Consider the following 15630-nt stretch of genomic DNA (forward strand, 5'->3'; position numbering starts at 1 on the left):
AAATGTGACACAGAGACACGAAGTGAGCAAATGCTGTTGGAAAAATAGCGCCGATGGAAAAATGGTGCTGATAGACTTGCTCGACGCAGGGTTGCCACAAACCTTCAATTTGTGAAAAACGCAATATTTGCGAAGCGCGATAAAACGAGGTATGCCTGTACTGTTGTGACTGTCACCCACATAGCTATGGCTGGAGCAAAGCAGGAGTAGCTCTGGGACTCCTGTGCACCCAGATTAGTTGGGGAAAGTGGCAAAAGTGAGGATATATCTGCACTGTTGCATCTCTCCTGGATCTTCCCTTGGCCAAACTCAATAAGTTATATCTGGATCCACTTCTTGTTGAAGTTGCTAGCAAAATTCTCATTACCTTCCAAGCCTGCAGGAACAGTCTTTCATCAAGAAACTAAATTATTGTTTGACAGCAGTTTCCAAATAGCACAGAATGTTAATCAGGAGTAAAACTGTACTGTAATGTGTTTTTGAAATAGTCAAAAGAAGTGTAACTGTAATTTCCAAATACAGAATTCCACTATCATTAAACCAGGTATTTGTAGCTGAATTGCAATAAAAAATGCACAGGAAAATTCTTTTCCTTTCAAGTAATGTTAAACAAATTTGTATTGTAGCTTCAAATATTATTTATTTTTAGTATTAATAGAATATTCTGTGTGGTCTTGTGGTTAAGGCATAGAACTGGGAGCCAAGAATCCTTGGCTTGTTTAGCAAACTTCCTATGCAAACTAGGGTAAGGGACTGCACTGTGCTTTGTGGTCCTCAAATGAAAGGTATTATTATCCTTGCATCAGAAAAACATGACATGAAAGAAGCATTATAATTGTACTCTGTATAAAACTTGCACTCTTACAAGTACTTGTTTCTCTCTTAAGACATGCAAAATTCATCTCCTTTGGGTGGGTCAAGTTGTGTAATGATGGATGCTACCTTTGGTCAATGGCAAAGTATCCACTGTGATACTCCTCTTCCATACATCTGCAGGAAACCATTCAACAATACAAATTCAGAATTGCCAGGTAATGCATCCCTGCATATCTGTGTTTATGGTCAATTAATTTATATGCTAACATCCAATGATGATGTGATCATCTTCAATTGGTAATCATTCCTCACTTTGATCATGTCAGAAACGCTCTCCCAAATCTGTTTGTGCTGGCCTCCTGTCTTTTGCCACATCAAATTCCAAACTCTTTGTTTTTAATGAGGAGCATTAAATCCATCTTCTCTTACTCTCACTCCCTCCTTTTCCTAGTTCCCTTGGCCCTACTGTCCTTTTTGTTGCATAGTCCCATTTTCAGCTTTTGCCTCCTTTCATATTTTACCAGTTGCTTATATCCCATTCTTCATGCACCCTCACTCCTCCAGTTCCTCCTTAAATCCCATTTTTGCCCCAAGTAGCAGAGTCTAGGTAGGTTAAGCATAGGAACCTGGACCCAAGTCCATTGAACTCAATTTTTTTTTTTCAGTGGGATTTAAGTTGAGTTCAGAACTGGGAACCTGGAATTCTCTTTTTAATTAAATTCCATTTTCCCTACAAATAAAGCTTAAAACATAAGTAAAACTTAGAAAAAAGATAATAGTAAATGATTTATCTTTTTTTTTTATTAATTTTAAAAATTAAGGAAGCAAATAACTGCAGGTTAACTTATTTAGTAATAATATTGCAGGTTAACTTTCGGTATAATAATATTGTAATAAATGTGTGTGTTGTGTTCAGGAAACAGAGGCTACTTGTTAAAGTGAAGGGCACATTTAATGTAAATCAACACGTTTTAAGGATTGCCAAGTAATAAAAATCAACCTTTCTTTCACAAAATAACTAGAAAATAGAAAAAATTTTAAAATGTTTTAAAATCCCTTTGTTTTCAATTAGTCCGTCTAAACCTCATTGAAGATGGAGGTTGTTTACAGGCAGGTTCCTTGGGAGGAACAGATGGTAGCTCTTCAAAGTCGGGCCTGTGACTTCCTCTGTTTTCACAACTGGGGCCTTTGAGTGATACTATAATATACATAAATAATGACATACAGTAAAAATGAAAGCTTTCCAAATTCAAATAGTTGAGCCTGAGCAAGAGAATACAGTATGCACAGAACTAAGCAACTTGCCTTGCTTTCTCACTTCTAAGCTGCATACTTTAATATACTTGCAAGGAAAATGTGAGTATTTTTCAGGAGAAAAAAACACCTTTTCTTTGTATCACAGCTAAGTTAATGCCCAACTTTGCATTTCCACTGCAAACTAATTATATTTCTTCACTACTTCACTAGTACCCTTAAATTTTACTAATCCCCATGGAGTAATCTTTCCTCTTGACAAACTAAACAGTCACAAGCCTTAAATGTTTTACTATAACTTGATAGTTAGCTTTTACTGTGTTGGAACCTAAACTATGTTTTATAAAGTTAGAAAGTCAATATTTCTTAAAAGACATCTGTCCATAATTTTTGTAATTACAGTTTGCCAAATATTTGTCAATTTGACAAACTGATGGTAGCCATTGATGCCTTTTCTGTATGCTTCCTGTGACATGGGAATGGAGTTGGACTGTACTACAGAATCAGAAGTTTACAGAGAGCAGGAGGATAACAGTTCCCAACTGAATTAGCACCTGATTGCTTCTTCTTGGATGTTTTAATGTTCTGCAAGAAAATGTCTTACAATTTCAATTTATATGGTATTCTGGTAACTCTTGTGCCATGTAATCCACAGCTTCTTCAGTCTCAGATGTTTGGAAATACATAGAGACTCGGTGTGATTCAGGCTGGCTCCCGCACCATGGATTTTGCTATATGCTGGTAAATAACCAGGTTTCCTGGAATGGAGCAGATCGGGTTTGCAAAGTAAAAAACAGTGACCTCATCAGCATACATTCTTTAGCAGAAGTTGAATTGATTGTTACAAAGCTTCAAAATGGTAAGTCTGGATACTTGATACAAAGGCCCAGTGTCTAGGGTTGTAGTTTTTTAACATGGAAATTGTAGGCACCAGTCAGTCAGTGCCCTATCCTATACCACAAATTCATCATGATTCTCATGTTGAGTCTACTGCTGGCTCAGTTTCTCTATATTGGCTGAATTAATATTTGTCAGACTATAAATTAATGTAGCAGCTGTTTAGACAGAGCTACAAGACCAAATCTTCAGCTTGTATAAGTGCCTAGTTCTATTGATTTCAATGATAATATTGCATTGACTTCCATTGAGTAAGATGAATGCATATCAACTGAGGAACTAGCCTGAAAAGAATTTCAACCTCTTGTTTTCTTGCTTCCTGTATTGTAGGGTTGCTTGTGCATGATTTATTTTTAAAGCTTATATTTAATTATGTTTAAAACCAGATGGCAATATATCTCTACCACTTGCTTGTTTTGTCCATAAATTAATAGATGTTGCCTTTTTTTCTATTTTTGCTTTTAGTTTCTCTCTCAAACTGAGGTTCCCCTCTTTTTTTAATTAGTAGCTATTTTGTTTGTATTTGTCTTTATAAAATAAATATGTTTTGTTGTTACCTTTCTGTGAAAATGGTAGGCATAATTATAAATAATAAGTAGGTGGGAGATGTTAAAAATAATGGCGCATTTTGGATCTCAGGGGTTTTATGCTCCATCCCAAATATTGTGTTTTTGTAGGATTGAGCTTGGTGCAACTCTGCGGTGGTGCAACTGGCATCTAAAAGTCTTTAGATCCCAGTCACACTATTGCATGGCTGCACCCAGCTCAATCATGCAGATTGGGCAGGCAGTGACTCTGTTCTAGACCTCAGGGCTGCATGATGTACAGTCAAACACTTAGGTAAGCACTGGGATTGGTCAGGGGCAGCTCCCAGTTCCAGTTTGGGACCCAGAGCTGCCCCCAGCCTGATCTCAGGGATTGAGCTGAAGTTAGACCCAACCCTGGAGCTGTCTGAGTCCTGGGCCAATAATCAGCTGATTGTCATCACATGCCCAGACAGCCCTGCATCTGGTTTGAGACCCTGGGCTAGTGCTTACATTCACCTGATTGCTGATACTAGCCGTAGACAGCTGCATGGCTGGTTCAAAACATGGGATTATCTAGGACTGGTGTCATCAATTGTGTGATTGTCAGGACTGGCCCTGGACAGCCCAGAGTGTGGTTCCAGAGCCAGCCTGTCCCCAGTTGATGCCAATAATCAGCTGACTGTTGGCATGAGTTTGGGCAGCCCCAGCCTAGAACACAACACATTCAGTGCCATACAGACCATGGCTGGCCTTCCATTTATGGTGCCATATATTGGCTGAATGTATCGTATGCTGTAATTAGTTACATAAATGTCGTGTGCATCCGGGGGGGTGTTAGAAACAGCATGGTAAAAAGTGCACTGTGCCAGTCAAACTTTTATGATTTCATTGTCAGAATGGGATATTTGCAAATAATCTGAAAAAGTTGAAGGCATTTTGTGGCTCCTAGACTCTTTGACATGCTGGTTTTGTATTTCTTGGGCTAATATTTCTTTGCAACTATTGAAGCTGTATCTTTGTCCCCACTTTAACTTACAGAAACTAAAGAGGAAATATGGCTGGGTCTCATAAATGAAGATATGCCAGCTTTGTTTAAATGGTCTGATGGATCCAAAGTGGTTTTCACTTATTGGGATCAGAATGAACCAAACATTCCTTTTAACAGCACCCCGAACTGTGTATCATATTCGGGACAGGTAGGAATACAGTATTCTTTCAGTCACAGTGGATGCAGTGTTCTATACAATACACGTATGGAGGCTGAAAGAGAAAATCAAGACAGCCCAATAATTTTTTTAATAGAAAAATGTAGAGAGATTGAAAGCATTTTTTTTTGTTTTTAAAAATGTGATTACTGTTTTTTTTCCAAAACAGCAGACTCATGAAATTAGATGTGAAAACTGGGCACTCTGTATGTATCTTGGGCTGCAAGGATTATAAAACATTGGCTACGGTTCTTGGATTCTATGACTGCTTTGACTGTTGTTGGGTAGCCAGTTGCTATTCATATTGCTCCTCAGGTTTTGGGGTTGTTTATTTTTCTGCTCCACCTTTTTGTAGTGATAGCTCTTACTATATCTTGTATGACAATAATCCAAGCAGGAGGTCAGGCAAAGATATGGAAAAGGGGAGTCAAGCCCCGGGGATTCTCAGTACTACGAGTAGCTCTGGTCCAGTGTTCCAAGTATGGGTATTGAGATCCTTGGGGTGAAAAGCAGTGGAGAGATGTTGTAGCTGGTGGAGGGAGAAGAGAATTTGGTTTGAAATAAGACAGAATGGCTGAGCAGGAGGCAAAAGGGAGAAACACCACAAAGATGGCACTGAAGACTGTTGAATAACTGGAGTGAGCCTCCAGCACACTGAAGAATGCCTCCCCAAAGAAAACTGATTGAGGGAGTCATGGAATCATGGGGCAGGATTGGTGAAATGGCTGTGGGCTGTAGGACATGGCTACAGGTTCTCTCAATTCTTGGAATATCCAGACTTCTTCACGCTCATCTTAACCATCATTTCTGATAGTGAAATCCAAAAGTTTGGTTTTTTCAAACAAGACTTTTACAGATACATTTGAAATAATGACATGAGGATTGTACCTGATCTTGATGTGTTTGGGAACAGTGGGTCAAGGCACAGAGAAAAGGTCTGATGTTGGAGTAATCCACGCTGTCAAACCATCGCTAATCTAGCATTCGATAGACCTGGTGCTTTCAAGGAGGGTCACAAAAGGCCTAAACAATCTCAGAGCAAATGAGAGTCCATGAAATGTAAAGGAAACTATAGTCAGAGCTATGTCTGGAAGAGCTAGACAAAGAGCAGGTGAGGTAGAATAAGGGATACCACAGTACCCTTACATTTAGGGTACTTGGGAATGGCTTTTTGCAGGGCCAGAAGACTCCTAACTTGGAAAGGAGCAGATCAATTCTGGAATCATGCCCAACAACTTAAATTATTTTGTGCCTACATTATAATGAGGAACAATAAATAGTTTTAAAGCAAAGTCTGTACAAAGACTAAATTTTAAAATGTTTTTAAGTTTTTTTTTGTTTGTTTTTAAATTCCTTTGTTCCATCTTTGTAACAGTTGGGCCGGTGGAGAATCAAATCCTGTGAAGAGAAACTCAAGTACGTGTGCATGAAAAAAGGAGAGATTTTGAACGAAACAAAATCTGATAAACTTTGTCCCCTGAAAGAGGTAATTGTTCACAACTAAAATTTGTCTTTTAATCTTAGCTCTATTAAACATTTGCATAAAATGATCCCTTCACTCTTTTTAGTTCTATTTACTTAATTGAATTCTAACTTTAAAAGAATTAATAAAAATATCATAGTCCTTGTTTTACCAGGATGTGTCTTTTTTGTTCTTGTTACTAGTTTCACAATATTTTCTCTGATCAAGAGTAGTAAGTAGGCTGAAATGTAAGCTGTAGTATTTTTAGACTATAAAAAAAAAAAAAAGTTTTAAAAGATGGGCTCTAATTAATTCCATTTGTTTTTTGTATTATTTTTTCATTGTATTTCACCATTTTCATGCACGTGTTTTGCAACCCACAGATTGCATTCATGGTGTGCCTGGTAAACAGTACCTAGAAATGAAATGGATTAGATTAGAAATCCATGACCCAAACCTGTTTGTTCTCTGAGTGGGGGGGAGTCCAAAATGTATATTATAGATGCTTAAAGTTTGATTTCTAAAAGGGCCACTTTAATAACTTAGGGATGGTATTATTAGACAGCTAGAGAATTTTAAAAACATATTCTTAATGTAGCATAATGCCTGCAGGAAAAAACCATTTTCACCCTCAATCACTGTCCTTTACATGGCCCTAGGGTACTTGGACTCTGTTACTTTGGAGTCTGTCAGTATCAGTACCCCACGTTAACCAGTGCAGTTCCTGTGCTCCGTTGGTAAAGAATCATGGAGTTAAAACCACACCACATGTGTAAGGAGAAACTCCTTATCAAACCGACTAGTAACATAAATTCCTACATTTTATATTATTTTTAAAAAATCATTTTTTTTTTTTAAAGCAGTGCACCCTTTTTGACACCAGCTTCTTGAGAGCTTGTGACAAAAAGCTCCCATTAACTTTAGTGATGTTAGAATTGCATCCTAATACCTACATCTGACAGTACTCTGCATAATATTGCTTATGTTATGGTGTGTGTTATTCCTGTGGCTACATCTACTTTCCTTGCTTTCCTGGTAACAACAGATATTGGGTCTGATCTAGTTTTCTTCACTCAAAATAAGGTTATTAGATGTAGGAATAAGACAGTGGTGTCCTATTCTTTGGTATATTACTTCTTCCCTGGTTTAGTGTATGAATTCTATAGCACTCCAAGCTTTTGTCCTGTTAATAGTATGTCATTGCATAGATATGAAACAATGTCAGAATTTTTTTTTCCTGCAGAACTGGAAAGTTACTAACTATAATCTGGTCTTTAAAATAGCAAATGTATTTAATTCTCTAAACTTCTAGGGGTGGGAGAGACACAGAGACTACTGTTATACCATTCGTAACAGTGAAGTATCATTTGGAGCCCAGTGCAATCTTACAGTAATGAACAGGTACAGTATAGCCCTATAATAATGTTGTTATTTTATTTATTTGTATTATAGTAATGCTGGAAAACACGATGCAGGACAAAAGTCCTCTTCAGTTAGGCATTGTACAGACAAGTGATGGGGAGGGAACTGTGCCCTAAAGAGCTAATAAACTAGGTTTACATGGCCTAACAACAGTAAAACAAGTATTACCGTTTTACTTAATATCATTAATAGTCTCAGCTCACTATCTGCCTAGCTGTTAGCAACTGTTAGTGCTTTGATAGTTCAAGCTACATACAAATTAAAACCATCATAATATATCAGAAACAGGCTTATCTATGTGAGAATATCCTTAGTTTTCCACCTGATTTGATAATTAAAATATTGATGTGACATAATTGTGAATGTTACAGATTTGAGCAAGAATTTATAAACAGTTTGATTGGAAAATATAGTAGAGTTGAAGCAAAATACTTCTGGATTGGCTTACAAGATCTCAGTCATTCAGGAAGGTATACCTGGGGCGATGTAGATGGGGAAGAAAATGAAGCTGTGACGTATACAAACTGGAATTCATTGCAGCCAGGTAAGGTTTAACAATTTAGAAAAGAAAAATGATATATTAAAGTACATTTTTAATCTTGAATGAACAAGTTGTTTGAGAGCCTGTGAACTTTGAAAATATAGCTGTTGGATTTCAAAATGTTCTCTCTTTGTCTCAAATCGTAGCATTTTCAGGAGGATGTGTGGCAATGTCAAATGGGAAATCCCTTGGAAAGTGGGAAACCAAGGACTGTAAAACATTTAAAGCTTTTTCTATTTGCAAAAAAAATATTGGGCCACCCAAACAGCCGAAAGTACTGCCTAAGCCAACTGATCAGTGTCCTCCTGGATGGCAAAATGGATCAGGCCTTGCCTGCTATAAGGTAATACATTATCCCTTGTAGATGGCTTAATTGCCATCCCTCTTGCCACTCTCTCTTACTGTGTGTGTGTGAAAGAGAGATTAGATTAGTAACCTGTTTTTTGGCATTAAATTGTGATGAACAAAGTACTGCACTCAGAGCCAATCAGAATTTTTGCTGACTTGAATGATCCTCCTTTGGTTGCTTTTAGATACTACATGCTAGAGCAGCAGCTGCACCATCCTTTAAAGGGAGCAACTTGTACATCTCTGCCCCTGCTATCCTGGTACTCATCAGGGGACCAATCTAAATTGCAGCGGAAGTGCACTGTGCAGCAGCTCCTTTAATCTTACTCTTTTAGCCACATGACCCCTTTCTGCTGATTTGGCCAAGGGGCCCTGCCATTTACTGTTGATCTGACCATAAGGCAAAAACCACAGTTTTTAAATATGTTGCAGTTTGTCTCCCATCACTGATTGGCCAAGGGACCCTGGTGGCCCTGCCACTGATCAGCCAGGAGGCAAAAACCATGGCATATTTTTAAACCATGTTTTCTGTCTCCTAGCCTATCAGCAGGAAGTGGCAGGACTGCCAGGGCCCCTCAGAGTGAGGGAGGCAGGGTGTGAAAAGAACATAATTAAAGCCACCGTGCAGCACACTTTCACTGCAATTTAGGTAGGTCCTACTCATCATATCTCATGGAGCGGAAAATGTATGTACCATGTGTGGCAGGACAACCTAGCGGTGCCGTGACCTCCCCTAGTGCCCTTGCCTACCGTGCCAACCTGGGTCCTGAACGCACCCTCTATCTCGCCCGCCACGTCTTTGATCTTAGTATTGTCAGTGGAGGCTGCCTTCCTACCCTTCTTGGCACGGGGCTGATCTTACTATACTGGGATTTTCTCCAAGTCCCGGTGCTGGTCCTCTCCCGGGGCCAACTCAATACACTTGCCCCCCTCCTGGGGCGGCTCTCTGACTGACTGTGCCCCTTCTTCCCCAGCTCGGACTTCTCAATGGGCTTACGCCCCACTCAGGGCTTCGTAACTTCCAGGCAGCGCCCTGCTCGGGCCTGCCTCCCCTATGTTCCGCGGCTGCTCATGTATTGGCCTACTCCGCGCTCCCTGCGGTCTCTATGCCCGCACTCGGGCCTGTAATCGAGCTCCGCGCCCACACTCGGGCCTGTAATCGCGCTCCTCGAGCTCCGCTGCCCCGCCTTGGGGCCCTTACACAAGCTTCTTGCGCTCGTCGCCCGCACTGGGGCCTTCTATGCCCCCACTGGGGCCCTTGCTCGTGCTCCTTGTGCTCCCCACCAGCACTTGGGCCTATCTATGCCCGACTCGGGCCTACGCTCGTGCTTCTCGCGCGCCCGCCCACAGTGGGGCCTTCTGTGCCGGACTCGGGCTTCCCAGGGTTGGAGCTCAGGCAGCCTTAGCCTTACCTAGCCCCCAGACCCGCCTCTTCGGGCCTATGCCCCACTGGGGCTCTTCCCAATTGGGATTTCCAATTGGGGCCTGTCCCGGTAACGCCCACACTGGGCTGGGGTCCGGACCCCCCCACTGCTTAGACCCACCTTCCTGGGCCCACGCCCTACTGGGCTTCCACCTCTACTGGACCCTCCCAAAGTCACCCCAATGGGCTGGGGTCAGAACAACCCCACTACACAGCACCCTCCGTGGTGCCAGGAACTCCCCCACATTACTGGGGAGCTCCTGCTGAGGCCTCCTCCACCCCTACAGCCTCGCCCGGTCCTCTGGTGTAATAATCGCAACTCAACAAAACTATAAGCCAGTCGGCTATAACGCCTCATAAGCCCCCGAGCTTATAATACCAACTCCACTCTATGCTCACTCTCTTTCGCTCTCTCTCTCTCTCTCTCCTCTGTCAGGGTTCTCTCTATCACTGCAGCCAGTCAGAGTGGTCAGGCTGCAACCATTGACTCAGGCTGCTCAGCTCTCCCGCAAAGCTTCTGCAGCTGCCAGAGGGGAAGAACTGCCTCTAGCCTCAGCCTTCCCTTCCTTATGAAGGCCAAGCCTCGCCACCTCGCCCCCTGGCAGTCAGCTGATCTAATCAGCTCCCATAACAACTGGCACCTGCTGCCTTAATAAATGGCAGCTAAGCCATTTTCTATCTTCAGTAGCAGGCAATAACCCTGCTACACCATGGCATGACTGCCAAGCTTTATACTGAGGCACGAAATGCATTTTTCTTGGGGTGCACCAATAGAAATTTTTTTGGCTGATATTGATGGCCAGTATTTAACAAGCCATATTGGCCAATATTGATCTGATTGCTGATATGTGGCCCAGCAGCATGGAGAGTAGCATCCTGCTGCTAAGTGTGGGCTGAGGGGGAAGAGGGGAGGGGAGGGGAGGGATGGAGTATAGAGGACTAGACCGAGGCCTCCATGGTGAAGGAGGGAGTGGGGCTGGCGCTGGGGCAGAAGCAGGTGCTGCCCAGGAGGAGTGGGGCACGGGATGGAGCTGCAGCTTGTCTGTGGGGCAGCTCCCACCACTGCACACACCCATGAGAGGCATGTGCCCCCAAGATCTGTGCACAGGGTGAGGGTGGGCTGCTGCTGTGGGCTGGGGGTGGCACCAGGCTCTTTCTGGTGATGGGACTGAGCCAGGGCTATGCTTGGAGGGGGGGAGTGGTAGTGATAGTGCTGGGCATGGGGTCTACGGGGAATTTGGTGGCTGTAGCCTCGCTCCTACTGCTGCTCCCACCTGCCCTGAGCACAGCCCTGGCCCAGCTGCCCGCAGCAGCAGCCTGCCCTTTCCCTGCGCACAATTCTAGGAGCCACATGCCCCCCATGTCCTCCCAGGAGCTGCCCCCATCCCTGTGCCCCCTGAACAAGCCACAGCTCCTTCCCATGTCTCACCCTGCCCAGCTAAGCAGCACCTACCCCAACCCCACTCCCTCTCTCACTGCAGGGGCCTTGGTCTGCTCCTTCCCCACAACAGACTTACCGGCTGGTTGCTGCTCTCCACATTGCTGGTCTGTGCTCCTGGCTTCCTGTGTGCTGCGTGCATGCACAAGACGTTTATCAGCAGCATTATTGACCACATCAGGCAAAAAAAGCTGATTGCTGACTAATGTCAATTTTCCTTTTATTGGTGCCGATTTTTTCCCCACCTAAGATTTTCTTTATATTCTCTCAGGGGAGACTTGATTTCTGTCCCCACTTCTCCCCCCCAGTCTGAATGGGAGGGGAATAAGGCGTTAAACCTACTAAAGAATATAGGTATATTTTTGAAAATGTATTTGCTATTGGAAGATAGCTAGAAAAAGGCTGACTTACAGAGTCAAAGTGTTTGCTAGAATGCCTTTGTTGACCTTGGAAAGAAGATATTAATACTTTTTCTTTTTTTGTATTTAAAAAATTCCTGAAAAACAACTTGGAATCAAATTAAATAAGGAGTAGAATGGTTAATTAAATTAGAGCTGCTCTTTCTGAATTCAGTGTTTAGCATGAATTTCCTACTTGAGACAGAAAAAAATTAGAGGGTAACATACTTTAATGCTCACATAGGCTGAGCTTTTATGCATTAACCAGCTTGTGAGTACTAATGGAGACCTGCTAGATTGACCAGAGTTGGGGCAGAAGGGTCTGGTCTGAAGAGGGTAATGCAGGGGTGGGCAACATATAGCCTGTGGGGCAGATCTGAGCCTGCTGACTGATTGGATGCAACCCGCAGGCACCTGCCAAGTAAATGAATCTGGCCCATGGGTTCGCAGCAGCTCTGGCTCCAGCATTCACATGGTGCCAAGCAGCCAGGGTTACTTTGCGCGTGTGTGTATGTGTGTGTACACACTCTCTCTCAGCTGAGGCTGCCACAAGTATGGAAGCAGAAGCAAAAAACCTACTTGCAGCTGTAGCATGTCCCCAGGCACGTGGAACTCCAACTCTGAAGCTGCCAGCCATGTTTGGTCATCTGTGAGTGCAGTCAGCAGCTCAGCAGCTGCTAGATCCATATTTGGAGGGCAAGGTGCCCACCAGCACAAATAGTTGCCCACACCTGTGGTTCAGTTGGAGAGACCTGGCTGAAGTATGGCCCTGGCCAGCAGAGCCTGCCTGGAGTGTGGATGGTGATCCTGGCTGGCAACAGGAGAAGGAGAGAAATGGCCTGTCTGAAGGGGTTAGCTGAAATGGAGCAGCAGGGGCTAGATGAGGGGTAACTAGCCATTGGGAGAATGAGGTCCAGCTGAGGGAGGTCAGGGAGGTAGGGTTTTACTTGAGGAGTATCTGGAAGGCAGGAACTAGCTGGAGTAGGGGAGAGGAGGGGAAGCTGGCTTGAATAGGCCAAGGCTGGTCTATCACTAACTACACAAGTCAAGTGGGCAGCACTGTAGTAAGCTTCTACCTATGATTATAAGGAGGCAGCAGCAGAGGGTGCTAGAGACCTGCATCTGCTTTCAGCACCTCTGGGCTTTATTTTGGAGCAGATGTTTTGATTTTCAGCAAAATCTAAAGGGTTCTTCACGTTGATATCTAGAACATTCCTGGAATTTTTGAAGTTGACTGGATACAGTTGTCAGATGTTATTGTAGTACATGTAAACAGATGGAGAAATGCCATCAAATTGAATGGAAAGCCTAACTTCCCTTGACTGTCAAATGTGAGCCAAAATCCAGAGTTCAACTATTCCTGCAATTAAAACTGAAAAAATACATGAAGTACAAAAGGAAGGTCTCCCTTTAAGAGAAGTAGTTAATCTCACACAGATAACACCCATCTTGAATAACAGTGATTTAAAAATGCTGCAGTTTTGTCATGCAAGTGAATTTAATAGTAATTTGGTTTCTTTGTAAAGTTCTTTCATAGAGAGCGAGTGCTGAGAACCAGGACATGGGAAGAGGCAGAGAGATTCTGTGAAGCACTAGGAGGGCATCTCCCTAGTTTTAGTCACTATGAAGAAATGAAGGAACTCCATTCTCTGCTAAGAGACATAATCAGGTAACTATCTGGAAATCCCATTATCTGATTTCCATTGCACATTAGTGTAAATCTAGAGTGCTGCTGGTGAGTTTACATAGGCTTTGACCCCATATGTTTAAATCTAAAATGCAATGCGTCTTGGCTCAGATCTTTCCTACATCCAAGTAGTAAAAGTACAGGGATTTTGGTTTACAACTCAGTAAATGTGATCCTATTCCACTATATCAGAGTGTTAAGATGTCTAGATTTATGTTTCTCCCCTTTTTTACCTGGAAAGATCCTTAAGTAACTAGACTTGGGTTATGTGAAGATGTTCAGTTTTTCCCGGGAGTTTTGCTTTTCTCCTAGGAGAAAACACAAGTGTATAGATGTTCATGTGCTTTTCTTTCAGAGCAAAAACATCTGCTCTGAGAGAAAAGTAAATCTGAAATGGCTGAAGTGAAATGACTCTCAGGAGATCTGGACACCTGTACAGGCACACCTGAGAGAAGCTGCAGAGCAGTCCTCTGGAATGGCAGCAAGCTTTGCTCCCTGCCTTGCTTCCCCGCTCTTGGGTCCAGGAAGACTGTGTCAATCCCAGCCAAGCAAGGAGCAGAACACACCCTCTGAATGCCTAGTGTCAAAGCACTTAGGGGGTATGTTCTGCCCCTGGATTTTTCAACCAGAGCCAACCCCATCTGCTGTGGACCCAAAGAGCTTGGTTTCACTCAGGTCAGAGTGAAATTGAGTGACCTGCTTGCCCCAACCTGGACCCAGCTGATCCCAGCCCCCCTGCCCAGACTGCAGCACTTTGTGCTGAGAAGGACAGCTTGCTGCCTTTCCGCAGCTGGGCTGGACACAGCATGGGCAGTTTGGGGCTAGAGGACTCTGGGCATGGAGCAGACATTTCCCTTCCCCTTTTCCCCCCTCCAGACTGCAGTACTTGAAACTCTGGGACCCCCTAGCAGGCCAGTTTCAGGACTGTTGGCTGTTTGCTGCTTACCTCGAATGTGTGTACAGGGCTCTCCAGGTAAGTTCTACTGGGAGAAAAAACCTGAGAGAATTCTCCCAGATCATTTGAATGTGTGTACACAGCCTTAGGCAATATACAGGTGTTAGTTTCTACTGGGAGAGTTACCCCTTTTTCCAATAGAAAGTAGGAGCATGCAAGAATTAATTCAGTTTCTTCTGGAGGAAAGATGCTCTCTCCAGGGGAGAGATCTTCCAGGTTGGCACCTAAGAGAGAAATTGAACACTTGTTTGTTGCTTGATGGTTCCTCCATGTTCTGGTAAGTTCCCATTCTGGAGAATGCACAAAGGGATTTGTCCTGCTTCTAATATCCTTCCATTCCAGTCTACATAAGGGGAATAGAGTAGCTGGGAAGGATTCCCTATTCCTTCCCCAGACCAAGGTGTCCCCAGTCTAGAGAAGCACAGGGAGCCAGACTTTGTTGCTACCCATGGGAATGGGAGAACTGGAGCAGCCACTGCTCCCTACGCCCCCCCACCAGGCTCTCCTCCTGGGTTGGAGAAGACATGAGGAGCAGGGAGAGAAGGGATAGTTTCAGGCAGACCACCTGTACTACACACACTGCCAGAAACATTTCTGAGAAATTTCTGCCCCTAGATATGATCAGCTATTTGTACCTTTAGCCTCCTCTGCATGCTTGTTGACAATTCAGAACAGCCATTTAGATGTTTACCTCTGGTTAAGCTTAGTTATTAATTGGTTACATCTGGGAAGCACACAATATCCTTAGGCATTCTCACCTCCTCAGATGGAGAATAATATGCGAAAAGACAGCTTGATGTTGAGATTGTGGGTAAAGGAGGAGGTTCATGAAAGTTTGTGCTCTAGGTGTATCTTATTTAGTTAACCTATAAGGTGTATATCTACCCTGCCTTCAGAAGAAGGAGGACCTGCCCAATAGGTTAATAGTCGGGGTACTTGCTGTGGACATCAGAGACGAGGGTTTTAGGACTCAATTAGCTCGAGCACTTCACAGGAACATGCTCTAAATATTGGGCACTAAGCTAGACAGGTTGGAGGGTATAGTTTCATAGATAGTAGGGTCAGGAGGGACCTGAGCAGATCATTGAGTCTGACTCCCTGCCATGGCAGGAAAGAGTACTGGGGTCAAACAGCCCCAGCAAGGTGTTCATCTAGCCTCCTTAAAGACCCCCAGGGTAGGAGCCAGCACCACTTCTCTTGGAAGTTGGTTCCAGATCCTAGCCGCCCTAACTGTGAAGTAGCGCCTCCTGATATCTA

The 15630-nt window shown here is 43.4% G+C and overlaps 1 protein-coding gene across 1 annotated transcript in view; it reads left to right on the forward strand.

Annotated features, from left to right (window-relative positions):
• LY75 (lymphocyte antigen 75) overlaps window positions 1-15630 on the forward strand; it is a 100607-nt gene that overhangs the window by 21964 nt on the left and 63013 nt on the right. Inside the window, exons 6-13 of the mRNA XM_019553547.1 lie at window positions 888-1031; window positions 2726-2929; window positions 4533-4690; window positions 6075-6185; window positions 7474-7562; window positions 7955-8127; window positions 8271-8467; window positions 13258-13400. Coding sequence (XP_019409092.1) covers window positions 888-1031; window positions 2726-2929; window positions 4533-4690; window positions 6075-6185; window positions 7474-7562; window positions 7955-8127; window positions 8271-8467; window positions 13258-13400 — 1219 coding nt within the window. The remainder of the gene's footprint in view (window positions 1-887; window positions 1032-2725; window positions 2930-4532; window positions 4691-6074; window positions 6186-7473; window positions 7563-7954; window positions 8128-8270; window positions 8468-13257; window positions 13401-15630) is intronic.

The sequence above is a fragment of the Crocodylus porosus genome, unplaced genomic scaffold (assembly GCF_001723895.1).
Source record: "Crocodylus porosus isolate Cpor-Errol unplaced genomic scaffold, CroPor_comp1, whole genome shotgun sequence".
Classification (NCBI taxonomy): Eukaryota; Metazoa; Chordata; order Crocodylia; family Crocodylidae; genus Crocodylus; species Crocodylus porosus.